Below are 18,200 nucleotides of genomic sequence, written 5' to 3' on the forward strand. Positions count from 1 at the left end.
AAAGGAAAGGCCAGCCGGCTCCGGATAAGCGAGATATTATTATTATTATTATTGTGGAAGAGAAAAAGACATATGGATACGAGTTAAGAGTAACTCTCCATCACTGTAACATGATACTATATACAGTCAGAAAGTGCAATAACTAGGCACAAAACTGACAGAGTACTGAAACATTCGACGTCCTGACACCTAGCTTCAACACATCTCCGTAGCGCTAACCGACAGCCTTCCAACTTGGAAGGTTCAAGGTTATGGAAAAGACCAAAGAGGGGAAGGCAAGCGCAACGAAAACGAGCAAAAGCTACAGTCCCAACGGAACAAAGAATGTCGATTGTTACTGGACGATGACGAGACCAGTACGATATTTGACAAAGCGGTCTAACTACAATTCGAAGCAGCAAAGCAGCACACCACCCAACTTGGGTGGGTCATAAATATCAAAGATAAGTAAAGAAAGGGAAGCTTTGCGAAAACGAATTGTACAAGCCGAAAGCCAAACTCCTACAGTACTCCTCATGCATGACATTGTGATGGACTAGTTGACTACAAAACAAGTTGTTTCACACGACGTACGTTTCGCCGTATGGTTCGTGACGGCTCATCAGGTGTGCAATTTGAAACTCGGATGTTGAGCCATAAATAAATGTGGAAGAGAAAAAGACATATGGATACGAGTTAAGAGTAACTCTCCATCACTGTAACATGATACTATATACAGTCAGAAAGTGCAATAACTAGGCACAAAACTGACAGAGTACTGAAACATTCGACGTCCTGACACCTAGCTTCAACACATCTCCGTAGCGCTAACCGACAGCCTTCCAACTTGGAAGGTTCAAGGTTATGGAAAAGACCAAAGAGGGGAAGGCAAGCGCAACGAAAACGAGCAAAAGCTACAGTCCCAACGGAACAAAGAATGTCGATTGTTACTGGACGATGACGAGACCAGTACGATATTTGACAAAGCGGTCTAACTACAATTCGAAGCAGCAAAGCAGCACACCACCCAACTTGGGTGGGTCATAAATATCAAAGATAAGTAAAGAAAGGGAAGCTTTGCGAAAACGAATTGTACAAGCCGAAAGCCAAACTCCTACAGTACTCCTCATGCATGACATTGTGATGGACTAGTTGACTACAAAACAAGTTGTTTCACACGACGTACGTTTCGCCGTATGGTTCGTGACGGCTCATCAGGTGTGCAATTTGAAACTCGGATGTTGAGCCATAAATAAATGTGGAAGAGAAAAAGACATATGGATACGAGTTAAGAGTAACTCTCCATCACTGTAACATGATACTACTTCAAGTATATACAGTCAGAAAGTGCAATAACTAGGCACAAAACTGACAGAGTACTGAAACATTCGACGTCCTGACACCTAGCTTCAACACATCTCCGTAGCGCTAACCGACAGCCTTCCAACTTGGAAGGTTCAAGGTTATGGAAAAGACCAAAGAGGGGAAGGCAAGCGCAACGAAAACGAGCAAAAGCTACAGTCCCAACGGAACAAAGAATGTCGATTGTTACTGGACGATGACGAGACCAGTACGATATTTGACAAAGCGGTCTAACTACAATTCGAAGCAGCAAAGCAGCACACCACCCAACTTGGGTGGGTCATAAATATCAAAGATAAGTAAAGAAAGGGAAGCTTTGCGAAAACGAATTGTACAAGCCGAAAGCCAAACTCCTACAGTACTCCTCATGCATGACATTGTGATGGACTAGTTGACTACAAAACAAGTTGTTTCACACGACGTACGTTTCGCCGTATGGTTCGTGACGGCTCATCAGGTGTGCAATTTGAAACTCGGATGTTGAGCCATAAATAAATGTGGAAGAGAAAAAGACATATGGATACGAGTTAAGAGTAACTCTCCATCACTGTAACATGATACTCGTATCCATATGTCTTTTTCTCTTCCACATTTATTTATGGCTCAACATCCGAGTTTCAAATTGCACACCTGATGAGCCGTCACGAACCATACGGCGAAACGTACGTCGTGTGAAACAACTTGTTTTGTAGTCAACTAGTCCATCACAATGTCATGCATGAGGAGTACTGTAGGAGTTTGGCTTTCGGCTTGTACAATTCGTTTTCGCAAAGCTTCCCTTTCTTTACTTATCTTTGATATTTATGACCCACCCAAGTTGGGTGGTGTGCTGCTTTGCTGCTTCGAATTGTAGTTAGACCGCTTTGTCAAATATCGTACTGGTCTCGTCATCGTCCAGTAACAATCGACATTCTTTGTTCCGTTGGGACTGTAGCTTTTGCTCGTTTTCGTTGCGCTTGCCTTCCCCTCTTTGGTCTTTTCCATAACCTTGAACCTTCCAAGTTGGAAGGCTGTCGGTTAGCGCTACGGAGATGTGTTGAAGCTAGGTGTCAGGACGTCGAATGTTTCAGTACTCTGTCAGTTTTGTGCCTAGTTATTGCACTTTCTGACTGTATATAGTATCATGTTACAGTGATGGAGAGTTACTCTTAACTCGTATCCATATGTCTTTTTCTCTTCCACATTTATTTATGGCTCAACATCCGAGTTTCAAATTATTATTATTATTATTATTATTATTATTATGAAATGACCCAAAGGCAATGTGCCTATCGAGGGGTTCATTTGTGGGTATGATACCCAACTGATCCACGCTCCTCCATAAGGACAGCCAGCCGCCGTGTTGCTCCCTACATGGGAGCTCGCGGTTTTCCTGCCGACTTGAATTCTCACTTGACTGACTCACGACTGCCATCCAGAGCACACGATAAGTCCATCGAACCGTCCACTCGGCAAACCTGCAGTGTTTCGGGGGAATTCACCCGGAGCGTCTCTGTAAGTTTGTATGCCTGGTGATGTTTGTGCCTGGAGAGCACTATAAGTGGTGCTCTTCAGGCACAATCTTCCTTAGCCTACTCAAGCTCAACTGATGAGGGGTGAATTACCCGAAACTCTGTGTATTGAGCAGGGAGTGGTGCTTTCTTGCAGGTTTTGCGGAGTAGACGGTTCGATGGACTTCAACACACTCTTCTTTACGAAACGTTGTAAAGTAACGGAACTGGTTCGGATGTGCAGAGCTATGGGAATTGGTGTGTCCACCCGAATTCCTTTCACAGATGAAGCTGCAGGAAGCCTCCGCCCTTCCTCAGTCCTTATAATAATAATTATTATTGTTTCCCTAAAAAGTTAAAAAGGTACCAAATTCCCCTGGTTGGTCTGCTGGCCTTATCCACCAAGGGCTATTGAATATTCAACGGCTGGCCAAACGTCGGCTTTGTACAACACCTCGGAATTCAACTCCTTTGAGCTACATACACATACACAGTCATGTACTTACGAACACCAGACTTCAATACGAAGCACCTACAGGCCATGTAGCAAAGGTTGCCTCCAGCGCTAGGGTTTGGCGGATAAGCCGTGAAATTGGCAGAACCATACAAACCTTATGGCGGGCAATTCCTCGAATTCTGCTCCATTTCTTTATCCACATACCAAACATGCATGAAACTTACCAGAAGAAGTACCGAATTCTGCCAATTTTCTGCCGGCATTATCCGCCAATGCCTATCCAGCTCAGAACTGCCTACTTCACAGTACCAGTTACTGCATTCATGCACTTCTTACCAAATCACCAGGAGCGGTTTCGAATTATTATTTTCGTCATGACTAGTGTGACTGTCACTGCATTCGAGTAGAACGTGCACATGGCATGTGGAGAGTGGAACCAACATGGCTGACAGTATGTGACCAGTTGAATTGATGTTAGACTTGAGTTGGAACTAAAAAAACTACCACAATTTGTGGCACTTGAAATGCTCATGTGACAGACATGCTCTATCCTCTTGTTACGGTGCCACTACTAGTACTACTAATTCAGTACATTGTGCACTGTAATGCTACTAGCGCAAATATGCACTACATCATGTAATACTACAGTACCAGCAAAAGCCATTTCACCATCACCGTTCCCAACCAATGACGAACCTGTACTTGGTCGGTCGAACACGTTGCCGGCGTCCCATGGGATAACCCATTCGAGGCTGCTGGGGATGACCACATGACACCAGCTGTAGCCTAGTATTATCCACTGGCATGTGCGTGAGCCACGCCAGGTCAGGTGGCGCGAATTTTGACAACTTGTCAGTACAACCAGGCCAGACGTTTGCTCTGTGTTTGACTCTTATTGTCAAGATGCGTAGCCACACGTGTCCGAATTCCTAGAGGAGCATGCTGCAGAGCCATGGCACTCCCGCCCGGGCAAACATTTCCTCGCTGGCATCATATCATAATAATCCACGATGTAAACATGAATTTGTTTACCCTCGGTTGATACATGATAAACGTAGTTACATGATGTGTTCAGCCCCAATGCTGATCAGCAGTCAAAGGTCATTATTAACATGAACACAGTGATTGACTCCGCCTGGTACTAAAATAGATGATGCCCATCACTACACCGACACTGTCCTGACAGCGGTGAGTAGACGGTCTACATGCGTTGTGAAATGAGTACGACTTCGGTGATCACATAAAGCGAAGGAAGGCCGCAGAAAAGGTATTGACGAGCAACTCACACAACAGCTTTATTTACTCGTTGTTCAAGTGAGCAATTCTGAAACAACGAAGGACCGTGACACGGTTCGGCGTTGGAGCGTCACGATGAGGTCTTCAGTCAAATCGAAGCACATCCCGCGCGCCATCATTTGTGCACTGGTCATAGTCCTTCTGGTTGCAGTTGATCCGAGCGACAGCATATTCTGGTGGCGACGGGGCAGACGCTGCAGCACGGGCGACTGGGGAGGTTGGGGTCAGTGCTCAGTGACATGTGGACAGGGAACACAGAAAAGGTGAGACACAAGAGGGACGCATAACGTACGGAATATAATAAAATTAATTAGAAGAAGGAAACACATGGGAACGAGTGATGAGCAACTATCCACGACTGTAACAAGAAAATAAGCATCTATTTTACATTTAATACTGGCTCATTATCCGAATTTCCATTAGATAAACCTTGTTTTGTTGAAATATGTTGTTGGTTGACAGCATGTAACAAGGTGGAGGACCACCGTGTTCGGAACACAGGGACCGTGGATGGTTGTAGTAAGGTCACTGTTTCCCAACACGGTGGTCTTCCACTTTTAAAATACATGCTGTCAAACCAACAAGTATTATCCTGTACCGGTATGAATGAGTCCTGCACTCCTCTGTCAGTGGTCTGGTCAGGGTTAAGGAGGTGCCCACCAGGACAGCACCAACATAATCATTAGCAGTAGCAGTAGCAGTGTCGCTGACTTAGCTGCTTACCAGGATTACCAAGATTACCAGGATTACCAAGATTACCCTCACTCCTCACTCCTCCGCCGTAGTCAGTTACAGTGTAAACCTACGTACATGTACGTGTACATTATTATTATTATTATTATGTGCTTGTTCGCGTGGACATCAGCATGGCCTGCAGCTGCATTAATGGGCACGCAAATCATGCAAACCAGCCAAAAGTGTTCGCATAAGCCACTTCGAATAGATACAAAAGACCACAACAGTTTCAGAAAAAAGAAGAAATATGCGAAAAGAAGACAAAAACTAGGGTGCCGACACCACTTGGGCACAGATGCCCACCCAACCGCTTCGGTCAGCAGCAAGGGCACGGAACGCCTCCAGATCGACTTTGCTTGACAAGGAAAGTCCAATCCGCTTGGCATCATCTTGTAGTAGCGTTGGTAGTGTGTGTCTTGGTCGTCCCCTCCAGCCCGCTGGACGAGGCTCTGCGAAGTACGCTCCCATGGCCAGTGATGGTGGGGAGTCAGCCGGGAGCCGGAGGACGTGCCCAAAGAGCCTCCACCTAGCTCTCAAGATGATAGTACCGAGAGGAACCGCGCCGGTACGCTCATAGAGCCTCTAGTTCCTAATCCGATTCGGGAACACAATGCCGATTAGCACCCGCAGCTGTTTTCGGTGGAAGGCCTCAATACGGCTCAGCTGCTGTTTCGTTGGTGCCCATGTTGCACAATTGTAGCAGAGTACAGGGAGTACAAAGGCATTATAGAGCCGGATGCGGAGATCCTCCGAAACTAGCGACCTACGGATCCACAGCGTCCAGAGTTTAGCAAAGGCAACAGTTGCCAGTTGCTGTCGCCGTAGCATATCCTCGGCATCACCTAATAGGGACCCGAGTTTCTTGGTGGTTCGCCACTCCTCCTCGACGCGATCAATGTGCCGTTCGATGTGCGTGTGCTCTGTTTTTGTCTCATTCACTTTCAAATCCCATTCGAGGAGCTTGTTGGATATGGTTGGAAGGAGGGTCCTCAGCCTCTCACCATCAGTAGTCACGAAATCCACATCGTCGGCGTAGGCAGTTTCAGTTGGTAACCCCAGGGAGATATCGGCAGGGGGACGTGGTAGAAGAAGAGGCCGAACATCACGCAGCGCACCCTCAATGTACACAATGAAAAGAACAGGAGACAACGAGTCACCTTGGGGTGTGCCGCGGAGAGTATAATCTTTATTTAGAGTGGGGAATGACGGGCCCTTAGCGGATGGGAGTACAACCCGCAGTACGGTGTCCTGGAGGAGGTAACTGATCATTCGGATTTCATCCGGCTGCAAGAACGATCCCAGCACCGAGATGAGCCGTGGCCTGCTTATACAGTCAAACGCTTTTGACATATCAATGCCTAGGATATCCAGCGCACAGCGATAGCGTTGGCATCGAGCCGCCAACCATCGGTATGACCACACAACGTCTGTGGTGCTTCTGCTGGGGCGGAAACCACTCTGTGTGTGTGCAACGAAGTTGTTGACGTCCTTGTTGATCCTCCGCAGCACAATCAATGATAGATTCTACCTGAGCGCTGTGAGTAAAACCACGGGCCGTAGGTGACCGACTGGTCCCCTTGATTTGCCAGGCTTTTGTAACGGAATAAGCGACCCACTACCGATGCTGTTCAGGTACATACATAAGTTTTTAGAGCATGGCATACATGTACATAATCATTATTGAAAAGACTACACATTTTTTGTAAGTCTTGTTTGTACAATACTAGTCATTTACTTGCAAGAGCAGGCGTTCCAGTGCTAATGCCGTGATCATGGTACATGTAATGGCATTGCGTAATGGCAACCCGCAGACTCAGAGAGCAGTGAGCGGGTCAGGTGGATTACCATGCATGATATGCAAGCATCCAGTGTGTATCCAGTGTGTACTACATGTATACTATTGGTGGTACTATTGTATAATGTTGTTGGTTGTTGACAGCATGTATTCACAACAAGGTGGAGGACACCGTGTTCGGAAACAGTAACCTTTCTACAACCATCCATGGTTGCGAGAGCCCCGGTCGGTTGCGACCATCTGAACCGTATGGGTGTTAGACCCGGTTCTGGCCCTTTCTATTCTAGGGGAGTTGTCAAAACAAGGTTTATCTGATACCATATATAAAATGTACTATTGTAGTACCTATAGTTGATAAGTATGGTGGTAAAACACACCTGGCAATATGGCGGTAAACACACGCCTGCCCAGTGCCCACACACGCTCTCTAAGCTGCAAAGTTCTGGCACAGAGCTCTCTATTGTAGTACCAGACGATGACTATTGTACTTGTAGTACCAGTCCTGTTGTTGGTTGGCAGCATGTACGTAACAAGTAAAGGTGGAGGACCACGGTGTTCGTGAACAGTGACCTTTCTACAACCATCCACTCCACCTTGTAACATGCTGTTAACCAACAACATGTTTCAACAAAACAAGGTTTTTCTTGTTGTAGTGTAACTCTGCACTCAGTATACTGTCTACACTGTCTGTATTGTATTTTATTATTTTACTTGGGCATTCCCAACAGACCCTAAGGTCTTCTTACAGGGTGCCCAAGATGTCTGTCTGTGGCTGTTCATGGTTCACCATGCCCGTGGTTTACCAGTACAACACGCTTCTAGGACCGCCCGTAGAGGTTTTCTAGGATGTTTTGTCTACTGCCTCCTCTGTTTGCACTGGCAAGTGGCAGAACTACCCTGCCAATCCTGGTCGATCTACTGGGCGTTTACGAAATAATCTAATGGTTTGCCTCGAGACATCGCAAGCCTCTTTAACGGGCAAAAATTCACACAATGGATTAAAATACAATACAAGTACAAGTTTACCTGGGAACATTTTCCATTTCTTGATAGCACTCGTGGTAGTGCTCATATCTACTGAGTGTAGTGTAGCGGCAGAAGAAAAACTGAATACATGTACATGTAGATTCCCTTATCTCTGATATCAGAACATCGGCGCAGAGAAGCTCCAGCCGGAGAGTGGCCGACAGATTGGAGAAGAGCTGTGTTTGTGGCCTTACCGAGAAAGAGTGTACTAGTACATATTATCGTACCATTTCCCTCATCAGCCAAGCCAGTAAAGTGCTCAATCAACAGCAGACTGAAGTGGAAGATAAAGGAAGAAGTATCAGTGATGCAAGCTGGCTTTAGAGATGGAAGAGGTACTACACGAGATCATACTTGCCAACCCAGCCTAAGCAAATCCCTTAGTCACACACCCAGTTTCCCTTAATGTTCTCTCATTTCTCTTATTTCCTGGTGAGATCATATTCTGAATCTGAAAATCATCATGGAGAAGCATCGGGATCACAACCTTCCACTATTCTTGTGTTTCCTTGATTATAGCCAGGTCTTTGATTGTGTGGAACACAACAAGCTATGGCGTATCATGATTGAAATGGGTTTTCCTCGCCATCTTGTCAGATTGGTCAGTATTCAACTTATTCGCAGAGCAGGAGTCAGGAGTGAGTATGCAAGACCGATCGTTTACGGATTGGTTCCGAAGAACTTTAATAGGCAGAGGAGTTCGTCAAGGGTGCATTTTGTCGCCCAACCTTTTCAGCATAATATACTGAGAGAATTATGAGAGAAAAGTTGGAGGGCTTCGGCGGTGGAGTCTAGATAGGCGGACGCCGGTACACTGAGCTTCGGTACGCGGATGACACCGTGTGGTTTGCTGCAACGAGAGATGATATGCTGGAGTTGATGGAGAGACTGCAGCGGGTTAGCGCTGAGCACAGCTTGATGTTGAATGTGAAAAAGACAAAGATTATGGCGGTAAAAGATGATACGGGAGATCCTTTCACCTGCAATGGGGGAGTGGTTGAGGCAGTGGAAAGCTCTACATACCTGGGAGCACAGTTCGACATCTCCAGCAGCACAACAGCCGAGCTGAGACGTCGTTTGAACCTGGCAAAACAGACAGTTAGCAGGCTATAATGATCATTGAACCCATTTGGAAATGTAGAAAGGAGAAAGGACATGGAAACAAGTTAAGAGTAACTCTCCACCACTGTAACTAGATACTATATACAGTCAGAAAGTGCAACAACTAGGCACAAAACTAACAGAGAACTGAGACATTCGACGTCCTGACACCTAGCTTCAACACATGTCCGTAGCGCTAACCGACAGCCTTCCAACTCGGAAGGTTCAAGGTTAAGGAGAGACCAAAGAGGGGAGGTAAGCGCAACGAAAATGAGCACAAGCTACAGTCCCAACGGAACAAAGAATGTCGATTGTTACTGGACGATGACGAGACCAGTAAGATACTTGACAAAGCTTATTGGCTCAATACCCGAGTTACCATTTGGAAATGCAAAAGAATATCGAAAGACATGAAGTTACGACTGCTGCGGACAACGGCGTTTTCCGTTGCCAGTTACGGCTCGGAGGCAGGTTTATCGTAAGCGCATTTTACAGCATCGATACTCGTGCAATGACTTGACCTTGAGTCCTTGCGCATTAATTTTTATTCTGCTTTTCTCTTCTTTTTGTCCTCCCTCTCTTACCGGTTTTCCCATCCCACGTATCTCATCACTCAAGCGAAAACAGGAAACCCTCTCGACAGGCGAACAGCCTTTGGGGAATCCTTAAAAAAACAAAAAAAACACAAAAAACAATACAAATACAAATCATGAAGTTGATTGTTCCAACTAGGAACACACGCTTCTTGCCGCGTTTGTCGCGTTTGTCGCGTTTGTCGCGCCGGAAACAAAGCGTCTCTGTAAGTAATTAGTTTGTATCCCTGGTGATGGTTTGGCCTGGAGAGCAGTATATAAGTGGTGCTTTTCAGGCACAATCTTCCTCAGCCTACTCAAGCTCAACTGATGAGGGGTGAATTCCCCGAAACACCGTGTATTGAGCAGGGAGTGGTGCTTTCTTGCAGGTTTGCCGAGTGGAAGGTGCGACGTGCTCCTCGTGTGCTCCGGATGGCAGTCGTGAGTCAGTCAAGTGTCAAGTTCGGCAAGAAGCGTGTGTTCCTAGTTGGAACAATCAACTAAAATTACTTCATGACTATTACCGCCGAAGTCGCAACTTCTAAGTACAAATACAAATGCGAATTAAATTCAGTAGTTTCCCGACTATGCCGACATATACTCAATCTGCGGACAGCATGCTGTTTCGTTCTTTTTGAACTCATCAGCGCAGCACAGAGAAATGAGGCCGAACCTGATAGCAATGGAAATAAAAATTTCCAATCAGGCCCGAACGTACCTTGCCAGAGTGCTCAAACTGACAAGTCAGTGAGCTCTGCATAACGCAAACAGCAAAGGCACTACCCCACGCAAGAGTGCTCAACTGCTACAAGAGCAGGAGCGAAATACTCAATCTGCGGACAGCATGCTGTTTCGTTCTTTTTGAACTCATCAGCGCAGCACAGAGAAATGAGGCCGAACCTGATAGCAATGGAAATAAAAATTTCCAATCAGGTCCGAACGTACCTTGCCAGAGTGCTCACAAGTCAGTGAGCTCTGCATAACGCAAACAGCAAAGGCACTACCCCACGCAAGAGTGCTCAACTGCTACAAGAGCAGGAGCGAAATACTCAATCTGCGGACAGCATGCTGTTTCGTTCTTTTTGAACTCATCAGCGCAGCACAGAGGAAATGAGGCCGAACCTGATAGCAATGGAAATAAAAATTTCCAATCAGGCCCGAACGTACCTTGCCAGAGTGCTCAAACTGACAAGTCAGTGAGCTCTGCATAACGCAAACAGCAAAGGCACTACCCCACGCAAGAGTGCTCAACTGCTACAAGAGCAGGAGCGAAATACTCAATCTGCGGACAGCATGCTGTTTCGTTCTTTTTGAACTCATCAGCGCAGCACAGAGAAATGAGGCCGAACCTGATAGCAATGGAAATAAAAATTTCCAATCAGGCCCGAACGCACCTTGCCAGAGTGCTCAAACTGACAAGTCAGTGAGCTCTGCATAACGCAAACAGCAAAGGCACTACCCCACGCAAGAGTGCTCAACTGCTACAAGAGCAGGAGCGAAATACTCAATCTGCGGACAGCATGCTGTTTCGTTCTTTTTGAACTCATCAGCGCAGCACAGAGAAATGAGGCCGAACCTGATAGCAATGGAAATAAAAATTTCCAATCAGGCCCGAACGTACCTTGCCAGACATATAGATTGAAGAATATTCACTCAGGCTTCTCTGGATTGCCCGTCAAAGAGGCCCTTCTCCATAATGATGTGCGTAAGCCACGCCATATCAAGTGGCGCGAATTTTGACAACTTGTCCGTACAGTCAGGCCATAACTTAGCATAAGTCAGTTTGTGTTGGACTCACGAATGTCAAGATGCGTAGCCGCACGTGCCCGAATTCCTAGGGCAGCATGCTGCTGAGCCCTGGCACTCCGGCCCGGGCAAAGATTTCCTCGCGGAGATAGCATCATGCTCCACGATGTCAACATGAATTTGTTTACCCGTGGTTGATACAGTCATGATAAACGTAGTTCCATGCTATGCTCAGGCCAACATGAACACATAATTGATTGACTCCGCCTGGTACTATAATACTAGATGATGCCCATCACTACACCGACACGGATCCTAGTCCTAGAGCGGGTCTAGACGGGCTACACGCTTTGTGAAATGAGTACGGCTTCCGTGATCACATAAAAGCGAACGTTGGCCGCGGAGAAGGACTTGGTGGTGACGAGCTGCTCACAGAACAGCATCGTTGTTCAAGCGGAGCTATTCTGAAACAACCAAGGACCGCGACACGGCTCGGCATGGTAGCGTCACAATGAAGTCTTCAGTCAAATCGAAGCACATCCCGCGCGCCATCCTTTACGCTCTGATCATAGTCACTCTGTTTGCAGTTGATCCGAGCGTATCCTGGAGGCGCCGACGGCGGAGGCGGTGCACCACGAACAACTGGGGAGGTTGGAGTCGGTGCTCAGTAACATGTGGAGCGGGAACACAGAAAAGGTATTGTGAAACACAAGAGGGACGCACAAGTTATCCATAGCGTTGGAAAGTATTATGCTTCTGCATCGGTTAATGAGTGCAGTGGTCTGGTCAGGGTTGAGATGTGCCTACCGGGGCAGCACCAACATAATCATTAGCAGTAGCAGTAGCAGTAGCACTGACTTAGCTGCTTACCAGGATTACCAGGATTACCAGGATTACCCTCACTCCTCCGCCGTAGTCGCTTACAGTGTAGGCCTACGTACATGTACGTGTACATGTTCAGCGAAATCTGATTCTGAGAATTTGCGCAATCTGCAGAATCTGGAATTCTCAGATTGCGCGGAACCTACAATACATACAGGACTAAGTCTCTTGTTTCACGGTTCTGGGTAGTACAATGGTCATCTACTTGCAAGAGCAGGCGTTCCAGCACTACTGTATTTTTCGGAGTATAGTGCGCACCTTTGTATAACGCGCACCCCCAATCATTCATTGGGGGTGCGCACTTCAATCTTCATTGACATACATGCATTTCATATTCGGAGCATAGTGCGCACCTGCGATTTAGGGCCTAAAATAGCACATCTAAAGTGCGCACTATACTCCGGAAAATACGGTAATGCTTGGCAATGCGGAATGGCAACCCGCAACCCGGTGACTCAGTGAGTCTGGGACTCAGCTCAGTCGGAGAGTCAGTGTCGAGCGGAGCGGGTCAGGTGGACTACCATGATCTGCAAACATGCAGTGTGCGATGCATGTACCTCCTCTACACTGTCTGTGTCTGAGCATGGGTTTGTTCACACCGCCAATCGTGTGAAACCATGAAGGAAGGACCAAAGCAAAAAAGACAACTGTTATGTCTGTGGCTGTTCAACTACCATGGCATGCCTGCCAGTCACCATGGTCACTAGTCATTGTACATCTACTGCCATACTGGGCTTTAGGCCGATTCCACACTACGCCGAAAGTGGCTTTGCCTTGAAGGCATAAAGTGGCTTATAAAGTGAAGCTGCATTCACACCTACAAGTGTCGATCACGGGACTTTGCTTTGAAGGTTAGACTGTGAGGCTTTCCTGTGCTTGATCTAGCAACGGCGGTAGTGGAGAGGCTCTTTGTTGGGCCAAATCCTCGAATATCACCCATTTTCGCGTGCCCAATCTTGAAATTTGACCACGCTAGCGCGCGCTGTGTAGGCGGATTCCAGATCATAGGTCGAATATTTGTCAACCTCGCCAACAGGCATTCCGGTGGCAGTTTTCGTTGTGTATGTCTCGTACAGTCCTTTCGCCTTCGTTTTCATGTTGTCGATTTTGGAATGGACGATCGACGCAGTGTATTGCCTCCTCCCGGAGCTGTTCAGCAAACAAATTCAGCTTGATGGCGATCTCCTCCGGCGTAGCTCCTGCGAACTGTACCGGCCGGAGGTCGCCTCAAATATCCGCTCCAAAGCTCGATCAGCTTGCCCTCAAGCTCCTGGCTAAACATGACCCTAGGCATTGTTGACAGCTCACAACTCACCACGACTGAAAGATACGACAGGGAACACATTCGGAAAAAATCGAAAGGCTGAAGAAAAGTCAGAAAAGTGTCCTGAAAAGGTAAAAAGTTGCCTTGAAAGAGGGTGCTGGTGTTGCTTTGTAGACAACAAGCACTTTTCACTTTCGCGCGTTTCTCAAAGTGATCACCATGGCAACTTGCCTGAAAAGTGCCTGAAAAATGGCTTTTTAGGCAGGATTTGGTGTAGTGTGGAATCGGCCTAATACGCGGTTTACCATGACCATCGGCATGATGACCATGCATGGCATGGGTAAGGACGTAGAGTCTACGTAACTCAATGAGTCTGTCGTTTACCTCGGGACAGCTTCCATTTTCTGATCGTAGTGTCTGGACTGTCTCCAGTGGTCTCAGTGTCTGTAGATCTACTGAGTCTGTAGTGTAGAGTAGTATTGTAGACCTGGTAGACTGTAGCGACAGAAGAAACTGATTAGATTCCCTTATCTGATCACCATGATCACTGATAATATCAGTGAGGCGCAGAGAAGCTCCATGGCATGAAGCAGCATGGAGCCTGTACTCGCGCGACATGCAGCAGCTGGGGATGGGAATCCTGGTTCCCGGCAGTCAGTAGTCTTTACTACAGTTTTACCTAGGCTAGAATAATGGTAAAACGGTTCTGCTCATACTCGAGGCATAGACGACAAAATAATTATTATGATTGTTTCGTATTGAACTAACACTTGTTGAACTCCAAAAAGCTTGCAGGCAGAAAGAACGGGTGGACTGTTCTGTGTAATATTTGGCCGCAATGTTTATGAGGGAGGTGAACATGGTGAAAGCAGGATGAACAGAATCATTGGCCTTAGAAGTAGCTTAGTAGCTATGCAAATTTGTATGAAAGGATATTATGAGCCCCTGTCAAAAAGCTGTTGCAGCGAAGTAGATCGAGATTGTCTATTGAAATGCAGTCTGTAGCGAACATTCACTTTGCGCTCCATAGCTCAATGTAGTGCACGCCACCAGCTCACTACTCCACTGAAGCTATTACTGAAGTACATGTAAGCATAATAATCATTGTGCTGCATTGGTGTTGGTGATTTGGGCCAGTCATGGAGCATCCTGGAGGCTTATTAGTAGACCTTGCAAAGAAAATTGACCTCAATGGTATCAGGCAATTAGGCAAATGTACCTGCTTGTTCTGTAACTTTGAATATTTAACCAGACAAAAACTGCTCTGAGCAGGTATTTATGTATGTATGGTGTTGTTTTACTCTGGTGCAATGATGTGTAGAAAACGCACCACCAACTGTGGTGGAACCGCCACTGAAGGAAACCGTCAGTGTTCCCCGTTCGTTTTCTGTCCTGTTGACTGTCAAGTCAACGCGTGGAAGAATGTGGGAAGCTGCACGAAGACGTGTGGAGGTGGTGCTATACTGCAGACAAGGTATTGTGATGGCTTGCTAAGTTTGTATTGCGACATTGTGGCAAAGTGGGATTAGATTCACGGCGGAGCCTTGTTACAATGCATAGGTTTATCATCTTAAATTCTTTCTGAGGAACAAATCTTTTAAAAGGACTGCACCTCAATCTAAGAAAAGAGTAGCCATTCGTTCACTTCAGATCACTTCCCTGACGGATGATCAGTCATTAACTGCGAATTGTTTTGGTTTTGTTCCGAAACTCAGGACTACCAAACAGAAACCATTTTTCGGTGGAAAGGCATGTCCTGTGTTGCATCAGTTAGCAAACTGCGCAGTAAGCCCCTGTCCTGTGAGATGCGTCTACAATTGTAAGTTTGGCTAGTTGTTGTTCATGTGAACATTGTAGTTGTTGCTGTTGCTGTTGCTGCTTCTGCTGCTGCTGCTGCTGTTGTTAGTGGCGTGTTTGCCTTACTTTACTATTGCACCACAATCTCCCCACGTAGTCTAGAGAGTTACGGTGACTGGCCATTTTCAGCACTGTAGTCGTTATGACACTCAAGAAAGAGCAAGCTTCCGGTTCCTCATCGTCAGGCGAAATTACTGGTCAGTCGGCGACACGCATTTTTCACAAAAAATTGCGTTTCACCTGCTGGGAGAGTATGCATGTACTCGAGTCTCATCCTGAGCACGTTTTTTTCTTCTTTTTTTCAGCTCCAGTATAGCTGTATTTTTCATTGCAAAGCCGTCCTCGATTCGTTGTTCAAACGAAGTGGACATTCAATCATGAAGGCAAAGGACATAGGAGCCTGATTGGAGTTTCTCGTGGCATAGGACGGCCACACAGAGACACTTTGGGATTTTCTGAATATAAAATACCGTACCCACGATGCTGAGATCAATTTGTGCGATATCAAATTGTTTGTGATCTACCGCATCGAGCAGAACGGGATCCAAACACAAGCTTACCGACGGTTAGGCTGCCGACCTGACTGGACAAATGATCCCTGGCTTCACCAGACGCCAGAAGTCGGACACCATGTGCTTTGCCGCGACGTCCATCTCCAAAAAGAACTCCATCTTCGTCGTGAAAAGGCTTGAAATACTCAATATTCAACCGAGATTCGCGGACTCGCGCTTTTTCGGATCGATTAATTTCCTGTTGGAACAGTTGCAGGTCAGCTTCCCGCCTCTGTTTCAACAGGCGATGGCTCCAAAGCATGCCTGGAACAAGCCATATCGAGGTTGCAAGCCACCCCTCTCAGCAAAAAATTCGAAGAAATTCGAAATTTCAATGGTGGAAGATATACTATGAAGAGAATTTCAAAAAGTATGTGTCACGGAGCGATCGCTCAACCTACGTCATTCAAACTTTGCAGAATGGTTCAGACGTACATGCTAGGCATGGAACCATAGGCGATGATGCCATAGCTGACACACAGAGTAACACACACAGCAGATTCGTGTGCACAGATACTAAATTAGTGGACGTCGTCATCTTCTTCCCGCTGATCTCGAATGTACTATGACGTGCTATTTCGCCTGACGGATCAACATTCGTAAAGGTCTTCCACTAGTACTTTCATTACCTTCTGGTCAGGCGAATTACAGGCAAAAGGAACTGACCAAGTGCGATGAATTATTATATACTCAAAATTATTTGGAAAACCTTACACACACCATCTTCAATCCAAGTTGTCTCTTCGCTGCAAATTACAATAATTATCTCAATCAAATTTTCGGCCAGGAGCCATCATCAGGATTATTGACAGACAGCGAGAAGACATCTATTCTACTATTGCAATCAAAGGGACAAGCTGAATCGACATACTGATACTTTCTTGGTCAAAAGACATGACCACGGCAAAAAAATACAATGAAACAAGAATCGGAAGACCGAGGTAGCTCTGTGCTGCTGTCTAATACGTTGATGTATCCAGCTAATGTCTCTGCTCCGTTCAGGGAATTCAGAATAGGAAGACAGCTGTACGACCCGCTTTTCTTCTCTTTTAAAGCTATTATTCATTTTCTTTTGCCCTACTTTATTATTATTTTCTCGTCCTTCGCTTTCTTGTATTATTGGGCAACCTGCCCGTTAGAATCTGCAACGTAAAATAAACAACAACAACAACAACAACAACAACAACAACAACAACAACAACAACAACAACAACAACAAGGAATACAAGTGGGACTAGTTGGGACTAGTTACAATATTTGGTTGGAGTCTTCTGAGGTAACGGGATTAAATTAAAGCTGGAGATCGAAAAAGAACCTGCCATTGCTTTGACTGATCCTCCAACAACACAGGCCCAACTGAGCAAGACCAGCATACCAGTAGCATGAATACAGTGTTCAGTTGGTATCAATGTACACCTTCAAGTTCAAATGTCAGTAATTCCATTGCAGGAGAGCCTTGCACCATGTGCACTGTATTGACCCAGCAGCCTCTCCTTCAGCGTATCTTGTAGTGAGGGTGGTGACCTTAAACAGACAGACAGTACAGGTACTCCTTAACTCCTCTGTCTTGAGGAACTGGAAGACTCGAGCTGGGAACACGTATAATCACAAAGAAACCAAAGGTGAAGAGAACTGTCATATCTGTTGGCAACATATGTCCCGACTCGGGTGGCCTGGGACAACCTACAGAAGTTTGTTTCCGACAGGGGAGCAGGGAATGGTGGAGGTATAGTTGGTTTTCATGGCTTTATGCACTATCAATATGTTGTTGATACTACAACAGCAAGAGGGTCCATCGATGCAGGGAGTCTTCACCTGGACTGCAAGCTCGACTTCACAGGGAGTCTTCACCTGGACTGCAAGCTCGACTTCACAGGGAGTCTTCACCTGGACTGCAAGCTCGACTTCACAGGGAGTCTTCACCTGGACTGCAAGCTCGACTTCAGGCCTAAGCACATGTACTTCCGGGAATGAAATTTTGACACATTTCAGAAAACTGACCGGCGAGTGAGCTTGTTGTTATTTCAGAATGCAGCAAAGTCGATGTAATGCTGGAATGGTTAAATTCTTATCTATTTTTGTTTCCA

General features: G+C 46.2%; 1 protein-coding gene across 1 annotated transcript in view; it reads left to right on the forward strand.

Moving 5' to 3' along the window:
* Positions 1 to 11,852: 11,852 nt before the first annotated feature.
* LOC135822499 (protocadherin Fat 4-like) overlaps positions 11,853 to 18,200 on the forward strand; it is a 137,762-nt gene continuing 131,414 nt past the window's right edge. The window contains exons 1-3 of the mRNA XM_065335280.1: positions 11,853 to 12,255; positions 15,027 to 15,179; positions 15,421 to 15,524. Of these exons, the coding sequence (XP_065191352.1) occupies positions 12,071 to 12,255; positions 15,027 to 15,179; positions 15,421 to 15,524 (442 nt within the window). The 5' untranslated portion in view covers positions 11,853 to 12,070. The remainder of the gene's footprint in view (positions 12,256 to 15,026; positions 15,180 to 15,420; positions 15,525 to 18,200) is intronic.

This window comes from Sycon ciliatum, chromosome 8 (genome assembly GCF_964019385.1).
Source record: "Sycon ciliatum chromosome 8, ocSycCili1.1, whole genome shotgun sequence".
Classification (NCBI taxonomy): domain Eukaryota; kingdom Metazoa; phylum Porifera; class Calcarea; order Leucosolenida; family Sycettidae; genus Sycon; species Sycon ciliatum.